This window comes from Rhinoderma darwinii, chromosome 7, assembly GCF_050947455.1.
Source record: "Rhinoderma darwinii isolate aRhiDar2 chromosome 7, aRhiDar2.hap1, whole genome shotgun sequence".
In the NCBI taxonomy this organism is placed as follows: domain Eukaryota; kingdom Metazoa; phylum Chordata; class Amphibia; order Anura; family Rhinodermatidae; genus Rhinoderma; species Rhinoderma darwinii.
In genome coordinates this window covers 39467229-39490144 of record NC_134693.1, presented here as the reverse complement: position 1 = coordinate 39490144, position 22916 = coordinate 39467229, and the positions used below count along the sequence as shown (strand labels likewise).

General features: G+C 39.3%; 1 protein-coding gene across 2 annotated transcripts in view; it reads left to right on the top strand.

Moving 5' to 3' along the window:
- The window catches only part of RPAP2 (RNA polymerase II associated protein 2), a 78876-nt gene extending 65704 nt beyond the window's left edge, over window positions 1-13172 (top strand). For both annotated transcript variants that reach the window (XM_075833213.1, XM_075833212.1), the window contains one exon: window positions 12192-13172. In XM_075833213.1, coding sequence (XP_075689328.1) covers window positions 12192-12339 — 148 coding nt within the window. In that variant the 3' untranslated portion in view covers window positions 12340-13172. The remainder of the gene's footprint in view (window positions 1-12191) is intronic.
- Window positions 13173-22916: the final 9744 nt, after the last annotated feature.

Genomic DNA, 22916 nt, shown 5'->3' with positions numbered 1-22916 from the left:
TTTCTGTGCCTACACCTGGTTTTCTCGAGAGGGCGCTATTTCCTCTAGTTTTCATATGGTTTGCTGTTCTCGTTGTTCGTTGTATGTTATGTCTCTGCTGTTCCTACTGCTGCTTATGTACAAACTGGTTAGCTTAGTGTCTGCAGGCGGGGTGTAAACTGGTAGGAGGAGCTAACACTTTTTTTTTTAAAGAGGCTCTCTCACCACATTATAAGTGCCCTATCTCCTATATAAGGAGATCGGCGCTATAATGTAGGTGACAACAGTGCTTTTTATTTAGAAAAACGATCTATTTGAATCCACTTTATGCGCGATTTTTAGCTTTATGCTAATGAGTTTCTTAATGCCCAAGTGGGCGTGTTTTTACTTTAGACCAAGTGGGCGTTGTACAGAGGAGTGTATGACGCTGACCAATCAGCGTCATACACTTCTCCATTCATTTACACTGCACTAGCGATATAGCTATATCGTTATGTGCAGCTACATATACACACTATAACGTTACTGCAGTGTCCTGATAATGAATACATTACCTCCAGCCAGGACGTGATGTTTATTCAGAATCCTGAACACTTCTGAATCTTTTCTGTGAGATTCCAGCAAGGCAAACGTAATCTCGTTTGAAATGACAGGTTACATCGTAATCTCGCGAGATTACGTTTGCCTTGCTGTAAATCTCACAGAGACGTTACAGACGTGTCAGGATTCTGAATACACATCACGTCCAGGCTGGTAGTGATGTATATTCATTATCAGGACACTGCTGTAATGTTAGTGTTTGTGTATGTGGCTGCACATAGCGATATAACTATATCGCTAGTGCAGTGTAAATGAATGGAGAGGAGTGCATGACGCTGATTGGTCAGTGTCACACACTCCTCTGTACAACGCCCACTTGGTCTAAAGTAAAAACACGCCCACTTGGGCATTAAGAAACTCATTAGCATAAAGCTAAAAATCGCTCATAAAGTGGTTTAAAATAGATTGTTTTTCTAAATTAAAAGCATTACTGTCACCTACGTTATAGCGCCGATCTTCTTATATAGGAGATAGGGCACTTATAATGTGGTGACAGAGCCTCTTTAAATTAGTGCTCGCCTTCTACTGGCAGCATCTATACCTCAGGGTCATCATCGGTGTCCCCCAATGAACATTATGTAAAAGGAATTTTATGGTGAGAAATGAAGAATCCCATTTATTTATTTTTATTGCTATAATAGCGTTATATTTGGAAATTGCTATTTATACAGTTCCATTAAATATTATTTCAAACAGCTGCAAATGTAAAGCCTAACTTTAACAGAGAGCTTTCAGGCCCAGTTGATACAGTGTGAAAAAAATTGCCAAAACCGCCGCCCATTGAAGGTGGTCATTTTCCGGGCGACTTTTAGCCCCTCGGGGGGGGGGGAAAAACTGCATGTACTTTCTGGCCGCGGTTCCGTATCTGACCTCCCATTGAAATCGACTGGAGTCAGAAAAGGCGTTTTTTGCTCGCGGTGCTCAATGGTTGCTGGTGAAAAAGCCCGTATTAACCGTTGCAAGAAAGTGCAAGCAGGTCAAAATCATTTTGAGGCAGATTTTCTTCTGCCTGCAATATACTCCATGTGAACTTGGGCGAAGGCCCTGTGCACACGCATTTGTTTTACATGTTTTTTGACGTGGAAACCGTGTCAAAAAACGGGTGACAACGCCTCACGGGAAAAAGAAGCGACAAGCCCTATCTTTGGGCGTTTACGTCTCTGACCTCCCATTGACATCAATGGAAGGCAGAGAAAGCGTTTTTCGCTGCGTTTTTGCCCGCGACGCCCAATGGCCGCGGGCGAAAAACACGGCAAACAGCGTGCAGGCAGATCAAAATCTGTGATTCACTGTATATAAGATAGCAAATGTCGTTCAAAAATGTAAATATATTCACCGCCTGATAGAACGATTAAAAATTGATTTTATTGTTAAATTGATAAAAGATATGGCTCAACCAGCCATTATTTCCAGAAACAGGCAAAAGCAAGTGATTGGCGACAGTAGAGGTGTATCAGAGTGAACGAGGTTTCTCAAACACTCCAAGACCACCCTCCCTGTTTATTGTATAATATTTCGCTACACCCTTGCCAATAGATAACAATCTATCCGGATCTGGATAGATTGTTATCTATTGGCAAGGGTGTAGCGAAATATTATACAATAAACAGGGAGGGTGGTCTTGGAGTGTTTGAGAAACCTCGTTCACTCTGATACACCTCTACTGTCGCCAATCACTTGCTTTTGCCTGTTTCTGGAAATAATGGCTGGTTGAGCCATATCTTTTATCAATTTAACAATAAAATCAATTTTTAATCGTTCTATCAGGCGGTGAATACAGATCAAAATCTGCCTCAAAATTCCAGATGGAATTTTGAGGCAGAATTTTCTGCCTGCAAAAAAACTCTGTGTTAACAGCGCCTTAAAGTGTAAACGTGTAGGTGCGCTACTAAATGGGAAGGGTTTGTCAGCAAATTATTTATTACATTAAGAAAAAATTTAGCCTAATTATGGCATAGAGATTGATTCTAGGTGGCAAGAGATGGATTTGCAGGTGTTGACCTAGAATGTATTGTCAGCATCTGGATTATCCTCATTGAGAGTGCACATGGCTCCTAACCGCGCTGCCAGAAGTAAAGGAACCCCTATCTTTCAAACTGCTATTGTCATGAGCAGATTCAGGTAATGGGATCCATAAAATTATAATGAAAATGTCAATATAGGCAATATCAGTTTAATAACGATTTAGCTGCCAGACTGAAGTTATTTGCTGCAGCAGAACTACTTGATTGTGTCTATAGGAGCCAGTTTAATCTTTGGATATTCCATTGGAGCATTATTGGAAATGTATGACATTTTAAAATATGCTGCAATGTTATACAATTTCAGGATATTCTTATTTTATGGCCAACTTGATGATTTTAAAATAATGAATTATGTTCAGTCCTTGATAAACCATAGTGCAGTTGTAACACACATCTCACATTTAAAGGCTGTGTCCCCCTTTCCAACCAAAATTGTTTTACTATTCCAATGCGTCTCAAATGAAAATTAAGCAACTTTGCAAATAGTCCTGATTAAAAAGTCCAATCGTTTTGTATCTGTAGCTCCTATACAGGCCTATACCTTTTCATGGCAATAGAAAACGAAATCGAACCTTGTAAAGGTTGTGTAATGTGATCCTGCAGTCATACTCCCTTCCATCTGTGCCCTACTTCTTGTTAACCTACCGAATTTATGCTATGGACCAATGGAAGGGAGTATAGTTGCAGAATCAGACTATGCATGGTTTGTTTGCTGTCTGTTTCCATGGAAATCTTTTAGACCTACATAGGAGCTGTAGATAAAAAACGATAGGACATTTTTAATTGGGACCAATGGCGTATTCACTATAGAGGCAAACCACGTCACTGCAGTCAGAGGGGGGCACAGAGATTTTTGCAGTTCCATTGAGCTCAAAAATATCTGTATAATTTCATATGCACTGAGCTCTCCCTAGTGGTGGCTACAGGCAGCTAGTGTTTTATCATGTACTTTATGAAGAGAAGCAGGGGTTTTAGAGCTGTATGGCGCAGGTTTATCACGATTTATATCAGTTGTCTGGTGTAAATAAATTGGAAAAAAATAGGGTGTTTTAGAAAATGTGGACGAGGCTCCGGAGTTGTGCAGAGCGCGACTTATTTATTTTAAAAAAATCTACTTTTGTATTCCATCACAAAAGTGTTGGAAAAGGTCCAAGATAGTGTTTTTAGCCTAAATTAGATTCCAAAACTGCGTTCACCCCAGTCTGTTACACGCGGCATACAGCAGAGATACTGGCATACCACCTGCTTTTTGTGTCCGTATTAAAGGAGCTCCCAACCTGTTTCTGAAAACCGGAGCTTCAACCCTATAAAGATTCGCTATGAAGTTCCGGTGAACGTTAACTTAATAAAAAGATTATAAATGTGTTGGTGCACTCAGAGGGAGGACACTGTGTACGCCCCTGATTTAGGACTATTTGCCAAGTTGCTTCATTTTCTGTTCCTTCCAAAGAACCGAAGAATGAAAAGAAAAACTCTCACTAAAACACATACTGAGTTCAATGGGTGTTTTTTTTAAGCTAAGTTTGCAGACTGCAGCGCTATTTTTTTCCATTCCAAAAAAACAGAAATTTGACGTAATCCTCTCCACCTCCACAGGACATGTGCGTGAAGGATCAGTCAAAAACCGAGTGCAACGGATTTCTAACTGAAGCAAAGATTTAAGGTTTTTTGAATGGTTCAGTCAAACTGATCCATCGCAAAAACCTGAAACCTGTTTCTGTCCGTTTTTTTTTATTGTCCGTTAAAAAAACCCCCAAAAAAACGTTTAAAACTGAATCCAAATGGAAACCGAGAATTACTTAGTTTGCCCTAACAATTGCCGGTGTACTATTACTACATAGACTAATGTTCTGACACATAGGTATGCCAGTGGATTATAGTAAAAATAAAGATGCAAATTAAAAATCCCTTTCACATCAAAATGAACAAGGAGATGTAATGTGAAAAAAATAAAAACTGCAAACACATTTTTTACATTAAATGTGTGTCCCGACATGACAAGATAATATACACATATTTTAGATCCCCCACATCTGTATGAACCTATCCAAAAATGCACAATGCATTCTTCCCAAACTAAACATTTCTATAAATGACACACTAATGTTAATGTACCAAAAAATGCCACCTAAATAAAGTACAATGCAAACAACAAGGTTTCACACCGCTACAATAAACCTAAAAATAAGACATATCTGACAGCCAGAATTCAAAGAGAAAATTTTTAAAAAAATTATTCTTGTCCTTCTGTCCAAAATTGATCTGTGCCTCAAGGGTTCAATAGTTTGCCTAGTTTCTATGTAGTTTTATAGTTATATGTGAAAATGTTCCTGTAACCTGGAGGTGTTAACTGTGAAAATATAACTATAGCCATTGAAAGCAGATGTGTAAGTAACTGCCACGTTCTTCACTACAAAGCAGTTTAACTTCCTACAGTGAAGCAATCCTGTATTTGCCATATGCCACACTCGTCTCTGCTGCACAGGATGAGTTGCTGTGGACCTGCTACTGTGATTTCCATGCAAAATACAAGTGTGTTTCACCTGCTGTTGACGTTGGGTGTATTTTTGCTAAATCATTAACCCAGTAACCGTCAACCAGTGACGTTATATTACATTTTAACATATTCATATATATATATTATTTTTTTATTATTCTGCTTCAATTATTTTTAGGCAATGCATCTGTTACCACAAGGCAGGTTTAACAGATCTTTTATATTTCTGGGCTTCACATGGGTCTTCTTACCCATCATATACCTTTTAGGCAGGGCAATAGGTGGTGACACTGGTCCATGTGGCAGGGTTACTTCAGAAACATCACAACGGTCCAATGTTATTTTTGCAATGACACAACCTTTTGTTGTCTTTACTTGTCCAGCCCACAACTACGGATGAAGATGTCATCAGACTTGATCATGTTGAATCTTTTACAGAAATGGTGGGACTCTTGTCTATGGGCCCAAGGCCATGTTTAGGCAAAGCAAATCTGCTGTGAAGTACAATACGTGTGGATGGGGTTTTCAAAACACCTACATGTAGCGGAAAAAAAATCTTTGCAGGATTGAAAATCTGCAGCATGTCAATTATGTCACCGATTTTAAGCCTTCATTGGATGGGGTGAAATTTACGGTGAATCTACCGAAAAATCTGCACGTAACATATGCCTATTTTGCTGCAGAATCGCAGCAGATTTATTCCGGATGTACCCTTAGGCTTTCATGTGCAATGCTATGGGTTTACGGTGAGCTGCTACTGGCTGAAAGATGTCTGTAGGACAAATGTCGCCACCTAGAAGTTCCATAACCTCTATCATGTCAGCAATTATACACAAGAATATTTTTAATAGTCTTCGGAACCGGGCTCCTTAAGCACTTCTGCATTTACTAGCTTCTTGAATGGGATATGTCTTTCCTCCATGTTTGATTTTGCTTGTTCTTTGTGACTTCTTTTGCTCTTATCATCCATACATATATGTAATAAATATTTTATTGCAGTCTAGTGTTTATACTGTGTCTTGTTGCCCTATGTACCAACTGCTCAATTGCTTTACTATATTAAGTCATGCAAATAACTTTATTTATTGTACTTTAGATTTGCATCTTATACTAAAGAAAATCAAGAAACCCTTAGCACTTCTACTTTTACCTGCAAGACTTATGTAAAAGCATATGTCTTTGTTTCCTTAAATTCAAATATTGTCTTTTACCTCTTATATAAAAACTGTTACTAATAAAATTTACAAATCGTTCCTAACATTTACATATTTAAAACTCACGATACAATTACTAGCACAATGACTTCAGTATGTACATGCCATTAAATATGAGCTAAAGTTGTTGTTCCCTAGATTGTTCATCAATAATGGATGAATGCTTTACTTATATTACAGTTTTAGCCTGCAGGCACACTATTGCATTTGGCACTATGATCATAACCTAAAACAGGAATGGTGGACCGTATACTTTGGGATTCGATTTTAAGTACTTGAATAGTTACTACCCCTACATAGATACAGTTAAATGATACAATTCTGGGGGCCTGCAGCCACCACTAGAAGGAGCTTTACTGCCTGCTGCTTATACATCGACTGAATAATAAAATGTATTCGTATGCAGTAGATGCCCGAGCTCCGCTTAGTGATGGCTGCAGGCAGACAGATTTTCATCGTTTTAGCTTTATGGCTATACAGGGGATTTTGAGCTCTGTATCAGAAAAGCAGAGCTCTGACTACTATAAAGATATATTAAAAAAGGAATTCGTAGTGAATTTTGGCTTTACAAACAACATGTTGCTGAAGGGTGAACATTCACTTTCAGGCTGGGTTCACACGACCTATTTTCAGGCGTAAACGAGGCGTATTATGCCTCGTTTTACGCCTGAAAATAGGGCTACAATACGTCGGCAAACATCTGCCCATTCATTTGAATGGGTTTGCCGACGTACTGTGCAGACGACCTGTAATTTACGCGTCGTCGTTTGACAGCTGTCAAACGACGACGCGTAAATTGACTGCCTCGGCAAAGAAGTGCAGGGCACTTCTTTGCCACGTAATTTGAGCTGTTCTTCATTGAACTCAATGAAGAGCAGCTCAAGATATACGAGCGTCACAGACGCCTCGTATATTACGAGGAGGAGCATTTACGGCTGAAACGACGCAGCTGTTTTCTTCTGAAAACAGGCTGTCATTTCAGCCGTAAATGACAGCTAGCGTGTGAACATACCCTAAGTATAACCAAGGATGTCTACATCCCGGGAGCCTGGCAACCAATAGACCTAGGCATTTTTTACTGGCACATTACAAGAACGGAGTCCCGAGGCCCTTGTTTGAATGGAGCGGCGGTTACGCATGCCCGCTAACGCTCTGTTCATTCTTTATGGGACTGCCAGAGATAGCCGAGTGCCGTACCCCAAGTGATCAAACACTTATCGCCTATCCTTTAGATAGGTGATAATTGAGTTGTCCCACCATAACAATTTAAGTCAGATTAGCTGCTAAATTTTACAGTATTTTGTCCATTCCTGGGTGTAGCTAATGGTAATATTAGCAAAAAAACTCTACACAGGCCAAATTTCCGTTTAGGTTGTCATAGCCTTTAATGGTCTACTTTACAATGTATATTAGGAAACATCTGTATATACAATTCTATATTTTATTAGTAGCTCTTTGCTTTATATCTCATTAACAATGGTCAGGAACAGTTAGAATTGTCAGTTACATTGCATGCAGATTTCCAGTAAGCCTCTTCTGTACAGCTATTGTCATGTAATTCATGTGTCCGTTAATTGAGAAATCAATGTAACAGAATTCTCATAGCCGTGTTTTCCTTCCGTTTCCAAAAATTAGCAATTTTTTTGTGGTTGTTGCAGAGATCTGTGTCTGGGAGTTGGAGCCAGTGGGGTTTGCAATCTTTTGAATGATCTGTAATGCTGTGTTGTGATGGGAGGCTGTTTACATGTGCTCTACTCTTAAAGTCTGATATCCTTGTCTCCAAGAGTACAGACCTAACCACATTGAGATCTCACACTCCCAGGACTTCCTCTCTACCCTTCCTGATCCCTTTATTATTGTCAAAATGCCTTGCGAGCACAATTCTCTTACAGCTGAGATGTTTTTATAGAATTGTTTTTGCCCCTAGTTTTCTGGCTACGACTATTGTATCCTCCATAAGAGCCGTTACTGTTCAGATTGTAACCCTATATCTTTGGAATTGGGGGTTATGTAATAGAAAACACAACCATTCAAGCCTGATATGTATACACAAAGCTTATCTTCTGAATATTTTAAGCAAACTGCTGAAATGTTACATCTTTAATCAGATACGCTCTCTCTCTGCTTCTCCAACATCACCATTCTGCTCTCATTTAGATTGTTATTCAAAATGATGGATTTTTATTCTTGAATTTTTTTTTCAAAAGTGTTTTACATATGTTTCTCAGTACCCTGGAGGCCCACTCCGAGAATAATAATAATTTTATTAAGTAAAAAAAAAAAAAAAAGGGTCATATACCATGCTCTGCTATGAGTAAGGGTTTGTTTAGCCGGAAACACGTAAACTAAATATTTTGTCTGTCTGTCTGCAAGCATGTTTTCTGCCTGTACAGTTGTGGGGAAAAAGGAGATATTTTTATTACATGGAGTTGTTTTTTTACTTGAACCACATACCATTGGGTGAAACGTCACCATCCCTCAAAAATAGGGTTTTTGCCTTAGGTAAAAAATTTCCCAAAAAACAAATAGTTTGTGTACAAAAATAAAGAATATCTGCAATCTGCTAATATTTTCTCTAAAGCAGCAACATCTGTGTTTTCTTGCCTACTGCAGTTATGTGATTAGAGCCTTGAGGCTGTATTATAACGGCCGATTTTGGCCGGTGCAGCGAGCACCGACCAACGAGACAGCTCGTTGATCGGCACTCGTTTGTTCCTCTCACAACGAGCTATGTATGGGGACGAGCAGTCGTTCCCATACATTATTATCATGTCGGCAGCACATCTCCCTGTTTACACAGGGGGATGTGCTGCCGACAACGATAACATTTTAAGTTTTTAAAACGATACTATCGGCAGATAAACGGGTGTTTGCTTGTTCATGTGCTGATCGCTGGCCTGTTTACACAGGGCAATTATTGCCAATGAGCGTTCTATGAACAATCGTTTGTCCGATAATTGTGAAGTGTAAAACCCCCTTTAAAGTAGCCAATTGCCATAGTGACATTTCCCCCATCGGTAGGGTCATTGTAGTTTTCTTTCATGACTATACACCTGTATATTTCCTGTAGTACTTCACTGGCACCCCCAAGAAATAAAGCCAACATTATACAAAAATTATTTGGACTGCTCCTGACTGAATTTGATTTTGTCACGTTATCCTAGAGATCACAACTGTTGGCCCCTTACTGAGAGATTTAATATGCCATCTTTTATTGACTCTCTTTTTCTTATTTTATTCCTCCCTCCTCCAGCCTCTGACTTTCAGACATCTCTTTCCTTCTTCATTTTACTCCGTTATAACAATTCTTCTTACGTAACTTCTATCTCAGGGGCACACAACCTCTTTATAATGTTATTTTATGTGCTTTATACATTGTTTGCTCTTGCTTCCTATGTTATATTTTTGTCTGGTAATATTCTTTGAGAAGAGATTTGACCTGCCTATTTGACACTTTTTCTTAAGTTGTTTTATTATGTATCTGGTGCTTTTGTGTGATTATAAAAGGCAAATAAAACTAACACTGTGTGTGTGTGTGTGTGTGTGTGTGTGTGTGTGTGTGTGTATACACACACACACACATATATATATATATATATATATATATATCAGTCCAGATACAAGTGAACACAGCACTCCAACCTACCCATATATCAGGCCATGTTCTCGTCACCTGGGGATGAATCAATTCCCCAATTTAGATAGAGAAAAAAACCATAAAACATCGTAACGGCACCAGGACTTCAAAGTAGGTGAAAACAGGCTGGATTTATTCACCTCAAGACAGCGACGTTTCGGTTCAACAGGAACCTTTCTTAAGCTAGAGATTGAGAAAGGTTCCTGTTGAACCGAAACATCGCTTTCTTGAGCTGAATAAATCCACCCTGTTTTCATCTACCTTGAGGTCCTGGTGCCGTTACTACATTCTATGTATGTATATATATATATATATATATATATATATATATATTGGGTTAGTCTATAATTGTAACATATAACAAGACCACATTTTACTGGTAATCAATGCAGACATCATATACGATGTCTTCATTGATTACCAGTAAAATGTGGCCTTGTTATATGTCACAATTATAGACTCACCCAATCTAACTAAACTTATAACACACAAACAGTTGAACTGTCTTTTGTAACCATCCACAGTGCAGGGGTAATCCTGTAAGTGAACCTCTCTGTTAATGACTTCTCTAATAGCCAATTGGCAAAATGTGGTTCAATAAATCAGATGCGATTGGAAGTGTGGGTTACACAGGTGCTTTGCCCATTAAATAAAGGCACACAAAGTCTGGTCATTGACATACCTGGTTTTCTCAAAAAAGATTGCTTAGTGGGAGCCATTCCTCAAGGCAAACATGTATGTTTTTTGTACAGACATCTTTGGGAGGATATTCCATCTGTGGAACAATAAAGTTTATATTTTTGGACTAACATATGTCTGAAGGATGTTTTTTCGTTTATATACATTTATATGAGGCATATATAGGTTTTCTTACTTGTAGACTATGTCTTATGGTTATAGTGCTGCCCAAGGAGTATTATATGTGCTAAAGGTCTGTGGTGGAACTGCCAATATGATGTAAGCTAGCATAAGTGTCTTACAGGAGACTCGCATTAGTAGCCAGATTTTACTGAACCTCTCCACCTTAAGAAATATTTAGTTGTTGGGAAGCCATGTTGTCCTAGCCGGGGGGATTAAAACCTGCTTAGACCAGGAGAAAAATGTAACGTGGTGATATGCTTCAAAACACCATGCTTGCGAATAGTAAGAACAATTGCGTTCACGTATAATTGTGTATTTATCCATTCATGTAAATATTCTTCTAGAAGTGTCCATTAAATATATGTGTATTTGCTGCCAAAGGAGTGTTAGCAGTGTCTGAGAGATGATATAAAAGTGCCCTCGCCACTCAACCTGTGATAAAATGCAAAGTTCTGATTCTTTCTCTGTGGTTATTGATCCATCACTTCCCAGGAGTTCTGTCTATTCATATTTCATGTGCCCAGCGGCTGCGGCTGAAGTTAATGAAATAATCATTTCTAAAATCTTGCTGCGAGAATCACGTTAGCTGAAATCTTGTCCTGGAACTAAATGTGAGGTCAATTTTTCTTCGCCGCAGCAATAGATTTAAAAGTGTGCTTCACCAGATTTTATTTTACAGATTTTTATCCTTTTGTTCTAAACAGTGAATATTATAATCTTTTCCAGAACTGTAAATGGCAGTTTGCGTGTCACATATGGTTTATGTTTTATTTGTGAAATAAAATTTGGAATAGAAAGCGGAAATAGTTGGCTGTTAAATGGGTATTCCAAAATTGCTTCTTATGGACTCATGGTTGAAGTAAACCATGGGGACTCCATTGGACACATTTTAAACAGATTCTTTTGTAGCTCTATAGGGGAGACGGCAATGTTTTCAGATTGCTGCTCCTATATCTCTGTATGAGATACTGTATCAAGGATACAGACACAATGGTTTACTTAAGTCGCATATCCAGATATAGCCGAGAACTCCTTTAAAGAAATTTCCACCCAAAATGTAAGAATGGTCCATTATTAGTTTTTGTTTTTACATTTACTAGTCAATTTGAAGTTAGCGCAATAGCTAAAGTTTATTCATTAGGTTTCTTTTACTTACAGTTATATTGGCATTTTTCTGTTCCGTTCTGGTGACCATTTTGCTAAAGTGATAACAGGAAATGCAGCCATATTAGTTTTTACTTTTTAGTTAGAATTTCAGCAACTTAATTGGTTGAACTTGATGGACATGTGTCTTGTTTTCAACCATACTAACTATGTAACTGATCATAAAACTATTACTTTGTTATTGGTGTTTATGTCATATATTTCTTCTCTTTCAGTTTATTACCCACAATGCCTCTTCACAAGGACTCTGAGCAGAATCTACAATACACACAGTTCGTATCCAAGCTCTTAGAAGAATTGCACTTTCGAAAGGAAGACCTGGAATGTATGAAAAAAAACTTTGCCAGCCATACATTGTCATAAACTTAAATTTAGTCATTTCTGAAGAAGTAATGGTTTTGACGCACAATTAAATTGTAAAGGAAACAACAGGCCTCCTGAGGTCTAATTGTACGTGTTAATCAAATACTGAACCCTACAAACCCCCAAAAATCTGATATAATTGTATATTAAGTTAGTGTTTTATATTCTTTGTATAAATAGAAACTTCACCAGTTAATCCAAGTAGACTAACATTCTGCAAAATCTTTAGATAGTTGGAAGAATTTTTACACATAAATAATTTGGATCTATGAGTAATGTTTGTATTTATTAAAAAACAAACATTAAATCGTTGAAATTTCCTATTTTTCTCCCATGATGAGTAGCATTAGAGACTTCTGTAAGCTTAGTGGATTTTGTATATTTAACCTCAAATTTAAGTATTTACATTAGATTTAGATTTTATGCACATGGACATATTGTGGTAATACAGTTGAGTGTGTCTTCTGTTGACAGCCCACCGGTCAGTAAAGCTGGCCATAGATGCATTTATATTTTGATCAATATTATGCGGGTAAGCTGTGATTCTGGTTTCTAGAAGATCACTTCCAACCCATGAACATTTTTGTGTAAGAAATTAGTTCGAAAGTGATTGCAAAAAATGTGCATGGTAACATCAGGGAGCTATTTATTATGGCATAAGGCCCTTTTAAACGGGCAGATAGAGTGCATTCGGAAAGTCTTCAGATCGTTTCAATTTTTTCACATTTTGTTATGTTGAGGCCTTGTGATAAACTAAAAAACAATTCCACTCTTCCCCCATCATTCTGCACTCAATACCCCATAATGACAAAGTAAAAACAGAATTTTAGAAACGTTTAGAAACTAATTTATTAAAAATGAAAACCTCAAATTTTGCATGGACATAAGTATTCAGACCCTTTGCTATGACCCTATGAAATTTTAGCTCTGGGGGCCTCCCATTTCTCTAGATCATCTTTGGAATGTTTCTACACCTTGATTGGAGTCCACCTGTGGTAAATTCATTTGATTGGACATGATTTAGAAAGAAACACCACTGTCTATATAAGGTCTCACAGCTGACAATGCATATCAGAGCAAAAACCAAGCCATGAGGAGGAAAGAACTGCCTGTAGAGCTCAGACAGGATTGTGTGGAGGCACAGATCTGGAGAAGGGTACAAAAAATATGTGCTGCATTGAAAGTTCCTAAGACCACATTGGCCGCCATAATACTAAAGATCCTGTGTGCAGATGGGAGAAACATCCAGCAGGTCAACCAGCACTTCCCCAAACTGAGCTTTACGGCAGAGTGGCCAAAAAGAAGCCACTCCTCAGTAAAAAAAAATACAGGAAAGCCCGTCCGGAGTTTGCAAAAAAGCACCTAAAGGACTCTCAGACTGAGAAACAAGATTCTGTGGTCTGATGAAACCAAAATTTAACTTTTTGCCCTAAAATCTAAGCGTCACGTCTGGAGGATACCAGCACTACTCATCACCTGCCCAAAACTATCCCTGTGGGTGGGGGGGTTCAGTGGCTGGGACAGGGGTACTGGTCCGGGTTGAGGGAAAGATGATATTCTTAATGAAAACCTGATCCAGAGTGCTCTGGACCTCAGACTGGGCCGAAGGCTCACCTTCCAACAAGAGAATGACCCCAAGCACACAGCCAAGACAAAGCAGGAGTGACTTAGGGACAACCTTGTGAATGTCCTTGAGTAGCTCAGCCAGAGCCCTGACTGGAACCCAATCAAACATCTCTGGAGAGACCTGAAAATGGCTGCTCACCGACAGTCCCCATCCAACCTGTCAGAGATTGAGAGAATCTGCAGAGACGAATGGCAGAAAATACCCAAATCCAGGCGTGCAAACCTTGTGGCATCATGTATGAAATATGTATCACCTAGCCACTGGAGATCTGATAAATGTTAGATCGTAGGGGTCCACGTAACGACCCCCCCCCCCAACCGCAGTGAGAGGAGCATGTATGGAGAGGTGGTAAAGTATGTGCGCTGCTGCTCCATACTAACTGTGTAGAACTTATGGAATTAGCCGTTTCCAGCTGGAATACCCCTTTAACTCTTCATAACAGAGCAGATGCCATTCATTTTCTGGAAGTCTGGGTGGAAACCTGTGTGGGCACTTGTTATGAAGAATCTACTATTTATGTAGAAGAGAATTCAATCAGATATTGTCAGACTTGACACAGCAGAACAACTCGGACATTTATCTTTCCAAGTATTTAAATTGGATTCTTCTTAATATTTTTTTAAAAGACAAATAAAGGAACCTATGCAATTAGCTAACATGTTTAATGTTAAGATTTTAACTGCTGTACATCTGCAAGAAACCACACAACAGGGAAAGAGCTTATGGGTTATGGCATAGTAACAATTCTTACACATACCAGCCCCCCTTATGTTCATTGTAGACTGTGGTCCCCTGAACACGTGTTCATGAGAAGTCTTGCCCTGCTGTAAACACATTCTCACAGACTTTTTTTTTACTTCTAAGAAAACTTTCTACAATCAGAAGCACATACTATTTGTGAGAATAAATTGAGGCGTGCCAAGATTTATTCAGCTTTCTCTTGTATTTCTATGTGGTTTAGCCCTAAAGGGAAGGGTGACATGTGTAAAAGGCTTGTATGTGGTTTGAAAGACACCGAGCGGTTGGCTGCATGTACCAAGTCTACGGGAGGGTCTCAAGGTGTCATCTACATCGACATACGTTTGATCAATGCAGCTGCTGTAAATTGCAGTTTTTTAACCAAAAATGTTCAGTGAAAGCGTACCACCACAATGAACAAATAGTATAGAATACAGTATTTCTAATAATACACAGCTGTATTTATTTTAAATCTTTTATATTTTTTTAGAACTTAGTTGGTCTTACCAATCTTGTTGTTCTTATGCTTAGGGTATGGGAATGGATAGATTTAGCAAAATGTTATTTCTCTCTATCATGATAACGGGGTCAGGTGTATAAAAGCAAAGTAGAACTGTGGGATTGCCTATAGAAATCAATCCATTTCCAATAATCATTAAAGGGAATGTGTTGCCAGAAAAACATGTTTTGTTTTTTTTAATTAAACATTTAGTGTGTAGGTGATTTTAAGATTGTTCTAATTTTTTTTTTTTTTTTCGTGAGTCAGGAAATATTATAAATTAATTCTAATTTATAATATTTCCCATTGCTGGTCACTAGATGGAGCTATTCCCAAAATTGCAGCATTGCAAAATTGGGTAAAAAGCCCTCGCTCTAGTGAGCTCTCAGCATCCCCCCCCCTCCTTTATCCTGGCTAGTGCCGGGATAAACGAGGGGTTTGAACGGTCTAACCTCCTACACTGTGTGTCGCCATTTTTTGAGCTAACACACAGTGTAGTAGGTTTACATACAGTAGTAAACGTACACAAACACGAACATACATTGAAATCTCTTACCTGCTCCTGCCGCCGCGGCTCCCTCCGGCCCGTCCACTCCATCTGCTGCCGCTGGTCCAAGTGCACAAGTCCGGAAGCCGCGACCGGAAGTAGTAATATTACTGTCCGGCCGCGACTTCCGGTCCACAGGAAAATGGTGCCGGACGGCGCCAATTTCAAATTGGACTGTGTGGGAGCGGCGCATGCGCAGTTCCCACACAGACGGCGTACACAGAAGTGGATGGGACGGGACCCGTTCGCAGTCCCTATGGGACTGTGGCTGCCGTATTCCATGTCTGTATGTGTCGTTAATCGACACACACAGAAATGGAACAAAAAATGGCAGCCCCCATAGGGAAGAAAAAGTGTAAAAATAAGAAAAAGTAAAACACAAACACACAAATAAATATAAACGTTTTTAATAAAGCACTAACATCTTTAACATATTAAAAAAAAAATTGTGATGACACTGTTCCTTTAAGGGTATGTTCACACGGAGTGTTTTCGGGCTGTAAACGGCCGAAAAATCGGACGCAGAACGCCTCCAAACATCTGCCCATTGATTTCAATGGGAAAACGGCGTTCTGTTCCGACGGGGCATTTTTTTACACAGACGTTTTTCAAAATGGCCGCGTAAAAAAACGGCCGCGAAAAAGAAGTGCAAGACATAAAGCAGTGATGCAAAGAGCAGATCTTTGATCAGTGCAAGCGAGTTTGGGTTCCTGTTCCCAAAATTTCCCATCATGGCGTGTTTTTATAGCCTGCCCAAAATCCACAAAGGGTATCCCCCCTTACGTGGCAGACCTATTGTTTCAGGCATCAATAATTTAACTCAAAATGTGAGTACATATGTTGATCAGGTGTTGCGCCCTTTTGTCTTGAGTCTCACATCATATGTACGTGACACTATGGATGTTCTGAAACAGATTGACGGTATCACTTTGGAGAAAGACACACTGTTGGCTAGCCTGGATGTTGAGGCGTTGTATTCATCCATACCTCACAAATTGGGTTGTAAGGCAATCGAGTACTTCCTTGGATCAAGGGGCACTCAGTTTGCAGCCCATAACCAATTTGTTTTGCAGTTATTACAATTTGTTCTTGAAAAAAATATATTTATCTTTGAAGACAAGATCTTTCATCAGCAATGTGGCACTGCAATGGGGAGTCCTGCTGCTCCCACCTATGCAAATTTATTTCTTGGCTGGTGGGAGGAGACAATTGTCTTTGGGGACAGTTTTGCTAAATGGACTTCGTCCGTTGGACTATGGATTAGATATATTGATGACGTGCTGCTTCTTTGGAACTCTACAGCAGAGGAGTTCCATAGTTTTGTAGCAGCCCTCAATACAAATGATATAGGGCTAAGGTTCACATGTGAGATCAGTGAAAAAGAATTGTCTTTTCTGGATTTGAAAATTATAAAAACAGGAGAAGGCACAATTCGTACCAAGGTACACCGGAAAGAAACAGCAACCAATAGTTTCTTGCAATGGAACAGTTGTCATCCTTATCCCCTCAAACGTGGCATTCCAAAAGGTCAATTTATGAGAGTACGCAGGAATTGTAGCTCCATGGGTGATTTTGAGTGTCAGGCTCAGGAACTCAAGACCAGATTGAAGGATAGAGGTTTCCCCAAGGGTGTAATCAGAAAGGCCTATGAGGGAGCAAGGGACGCAGACAGGCAATGTCTTCTGGTTCCTAAAAAACGTAAAGAAGAACAAGTTACGAGACTCATAGGCACCTATGATTCTAAACAAAATGATATTATGCAAATCCTGAAAAGGTACTGGCGTATTCTCAGTTCTGATACAGATTTGGTTGATCAGATCACACAGTGGCCCTCTGTCACGTATCGGAGAGGGAAAAACATTAGGGACAGAGTCATGCACAGCTGTTTTGACCCCATTTTACCTAGGGGTACGTGGCTGGATAGACAAATACCAGGCACTTTTAGATGTGGTAGCTGTAAAGCTTGTGACTTCATTCTCAAAGGGAATAGCTTTACCAGTGCTGCAACACAGGAAAAGTACAATATTCGGGATTTTGTCAATTGCAAAACAGCGGGGGTAGTTTACCTTATTACATGCCCATGCCCCCTAAATTATGTGGGTAAAACGTCACGACAATTTCGGCGCCGGATAAGGGAGCATGTTGGAGACATTATCCATGCTAGGGACACCCCAATATCTAAGCATGTGCATGCTAAACACCAAGGCCATGCAGCATGTTTAAAGTTTCAAGCAATTGAACTCATTAGACCCCCAAAAAGAGGAGGTGACTGGGACAATTTAATTCTACGCAAAGAAGCCCAATGGATCCATAGACTGGCATGCATACAACCAGCGGGTTTAAACGAGCAGACTAATTATACGTATTTTATCTAATATGTAATACCATTCCTCTTTAGGCGGCCAATATTCACCATGGGTTGCCTTTTGGGTGGGTGGTTTTATCCTGCATAGTGTACTATGTTTGATATGGCCATATTGGCCAGCCAACATATAAAGAGATCTTTTGTCAGAAATTCTAAATGGGAGGTACTCCTTAATCTTGTCCACCCAATATGTGTTTATAAACTAGAGAGTTGTTTTTTGAGGTAGTCCACTTGCGGTGGGTAACTGTCCCGCAAGATATACTTACAAACAAATTATCGTTTTGCTCTTACCTTCCTCTTACTTGGCAGTCCGGGCGATACGTCCTTGACTTCCACTGCGCCTGCGCGTTCGGCTTGATGCGGTCGATGATAACCCCTGGCTGTCAGCTGACGGCGGGGGGGTCACATGGGCAGGTGTCACGAATCGAGAGGGTGCTGTGATTGGTCAGTTCATGTAGCGCCGCCAAATACGAGGGGTGGAGTTATGGTGCTTATAGTAACCCAGCAATGAAGTATGCCGTTGACATCGATACGAGCATCTTCCCGTGACGCACAGCAGAATACCTGCTGTTGAATACTATTATCGCTGGTGATGAGGCCAGAGTGACCAAGATACGGACCCCTGAGGATGAGTATCTGAAACGCGATGGGTCTTTCATTGTACATGGAATGTCTGCATAGGGGACAGTAGCATTGTGTTACACCCAGCGCTAGGAGATCCGGTGTTTGTTTACGGACACTGGTGCTTTTTGGGGATTGTACTACTGTTGTGCCCAGGATAAATGCTGGTTCCAGTGAAACATTGTTGCAAACACTGAGATATATTTATCATAATGACTCAGTGTTTCTTGTTTAATACGTTTTTAAATTTTCACGGTGGGGCTTACTTCACAGTGGTGTGTTACCCCTGTTTTTAAAACGAGTTACTATTAAAAGGTATATTTTACTCAGTTGTCACTTCAGTGAACCACATAAAGCAGTGTATCCACAACAATTGTGTAAGTACCTGTTTGGTTGCAGTTTTTCCTGCTCTACAGCATAAAAAAAATAAATGAGAGAAAAGATAAGTGGGCAAATAGAAATATTTGGAAGGAGCATTTACCAGGGGACAAGTGACCGGTATGACTCTGTTGCAAATTGTTTGCATGCCTCTTTTTCAGATGCCTCAGTGCCCATATAATAATGAGAGAAATTAACTTATTGTACTGTGCTGCTCCTCCCCCTGTCCTCTGTGCTATATATTGGGCGCCAGGGAGTGTTGCAAGACCCTAACCAGCTAATAACACTGATTAAGACTCACAAGTCTCCATTTCATACGCCAATGAATATTCATTTAAACAGGCACACTGAAAATGCAATATTCCCACTTCAGAAGAGGTTGATGTTGGGCCACAAGGTTGCCCTTCTGCAGGTCTCCGCAGTGAGAACTACTGGTGGATTTTGATTTACTTTTTCAGTTTGAATTGCACGAGATGGAATGCTATTAGTAGGTTCTGTAAGAATTGCCTCAGGTGAACGTGTAAGAGTAGTTGGAACTCTTTCACGTCCTCAGTGAGACAACCTTGGCATGGGTGGTTGTCACAGAGGTTAAAGGGCTTGCCCACCTTTACAACCATTTATATATTGCTTTTATGCCTCTAAAATTAAAAATTGACCAACTTTGCAAGTAGTCATGATTAAAAATATCCTTAGGTTTTCTAACTCCTATGCAATTTTACGTGTCTTCAAGGCTAAAGTCTTGACACAAACCCAGTGTAGTCTTATCCTGCAATGATACTTCCTTCCCTCTTACTAAGTTACAGGTTAACATAACATACATTCGGTAGGTTGGCAAGAAGTATGGGACAGATGGAAGGGAGTATGACTGTAGGATCAGACTATGCTATGGAGGTGGTACCTTGTAGTGGGGCATCATGTTGAGTTCTGTGTATGAACAAAGAACCCTTACAGCCCAGTCATACGTCACGCTGTGTGTCTGCAGCGAAAGAAGCTGGGTGGTAACGATGAGGTCATCCACAGGTCCTTCAACCTTGGCGTCGGAAGAGAGAAGACACATCAGCTCCAGGCGTCAGAGGGTATAGTTGAATCAGCTTCAGCATCTCCATGTGCAGGTAAGCATAGCAAATTCCCTAGAGACGAGCATATTAACCTTTTGGACGCCTGGAGCCGATGTATCTTCTTTGTCCGACGCCAAGGTTGACGGACCTGTGGGTGACGTCACGCTGTGTGTCTACAGTGAAAGAAGCTGGGTGGGAACGATGAGAAGTGTATGATGCTGATTTGTCAGCGTCATACACTTCTATTCACAACGCCCAGTTGGTAAAAACACAATACACGCCCAGTTGGTAAAACGAGAAAACACGCCCAGTTGTCCATTGAAAAGCTCATTTGCATAAATATAAAATTGCTCATAACTTGGGCAAAAATTATTGTTTTTCGAAAAAACACAAAACTTTGCTGTTATCTACATTGCAGCGCCGACCACATTCAATAGGAGATAGGGATTTGATAATCTGGTGACAGAGCCTCTTTAACAATATAAAAAATATATAGTAAGTTATAAGCCTAGTTAATAATTCATTAGAAAAGGGTGTCTCTATTGAGGCATTTCCTATCCAATTACATATTCCCAGCAATATTACCATGGCCCACAAAATGTTTTCTGCCGCTTCACGCTAATTCCTTGCTCTATATATATATATATATATCAATAGTCATATACTTGTCAATAAAGGACTAATAACTATAAAATACAGTTATTGTAGAGCAGGAGTAACAGGGTACATTCAGTCTTTATGGTGTGTTATTATATGTTGTCAATGGGCAGGGGTGGTAATTGTTAAATTTATGGTGAATCCTGTTTAATGATAGATCCTGATTAGAAAACTTTGTGTTGAAGAGATAGAGGTAGGCTCAGCATATGGCTGTCATAAAACCGGGTCTATAACTCACAAATTGCTTGCCAACTGGGAAAGTGTATGTTTGGGGATCTTAAGCGAGTCAAGCTCATAATTTACTGCTCTGCTGCACAGCTTAATTGTATTGACCTGATTTGAGGGCACACCCAGAGCAGATAAAAACCAAGAAAGTCAGAATATTCTCAGGGCACACCCTATAAAGAATCTATATTAAGAATCTATATTAAGACTTATCGTAAACAGAGTGGTCATCCATGGGCACCCCAGTGGTTAAAACCATTTATGCCGTTAAAAATACATAGATTCATGCTGTATATCTATCTAGTGAGCTAAAATCAACGTATTAAATATACCACACATGCAATAAATTATATTTTGAGCGTAAACTAAGGTTTATGTGGGGAAAAAGCTAAACAAAACTTAAAGAAAAACATAGGATCCAAAAATGTTGGCACCCCCATTCAAATTATTTGGTGAACCCCTGACAAGAATAGCGGCACATGTCTAGATGCAGCTTCCTCCAGTGATGGCAGCGAATGGGGGATGATGAAAACTAGACCTGGCTTAATTGTAAGATCGAGTTATCTCCTTGAACAAAGTTTGAAGACCATTTGTTGAGGGATCTTGGACCACTTCTCTATGCAGAACATTTTCAGTTTTTTTTTTAATGATTTAGGTTGTCATGTGTCTTCAATACACAGCAGGTTCTCAATAGGATTTAAATCTGTAGAATAAGAGCACCATTGCAAAATGTAGATTTTTTTTGTTTCTGTAACCTTTTTTTGTTAGTGAATTTGTGTTTGGGGGACAATATTTTGCTCAAAGTTTTGTCAACATCTCAGTTTTAGCCTTCTGGCAGAGACTGGTAGACTTTCGGCTAAAATTTCCTAGTATGTAGTAGAATTCATAATGCCATTGATTTTCGCAACAGCCCCTGGACCAGTAACAGCAAAACAGCCCCTCAGCATCAATGTTATAACGCCATATAATTTTTCTTATGGTGCACGTGTTTAATTTTCTGATCTTATCACATGATTTCATTTGTAGTTACAGTAAAATTTTATAAAGCTCTGGTGATGCACATTGTGTATAATTTTGTGGAACTTTTTTTTTATTTTATTTTTTTAACCATGGTCATGGTGGTGGAGTCTAACATTGTTATTATTGCCCTAATTGTGCTTAATGGTAGTTTAAAATCATGACTATTTTTTTATGACCCTTTCCTAATTTTTGCAAGTCCACAACCTTCTGAGTTGTCAGCGCTTCATGTTTTTTATTGCTCCTACTCTCCAGGAACAACTTTGTTGATGGAACCATTTTTCATCTATCAACTTCTTTTTGCCCAAGGATCAAATCTCTTTGGTTTTATGTAAACTATTGTTTATAGTTCCAATCATTTTGACCCATATGTTCTCTGTTTCGGCATTTAGGTTGCCAGGGAAAATGCTGACGACATAGGGATTCCCTGTGGTAGAGAGGTTAGAGAGCATGCAGAGGTTATTTCTAGGGAGAGATCACTGGTAATAGAGATCTAATGGGCCTCACAGTATAAAACAAACAATTGTAATAGCAAAAAATTATAATTATAGCAAAATCAAATACATAAAGAAAAATAACTTTACACCCAAAATATAGAGATACACATCTTTAAATCCATACATATCGGGATTAGACATTCTGTGTGACACAATTTTGTATGTACATCGAGTGCTCTTTCAAATAATATCTTTATATCAAGCAGAATGTACATTACCCGAAAGATATAAAAATAATTTCTGTCCCCCATTTTTTTGTTTTAACCCAGCCCCATTTGCTCCTGTGCCTTCACAAAAAAATTTCTGTACCTGGATGATAACCGCACATGCGTGAACGGAGGGGGCAAT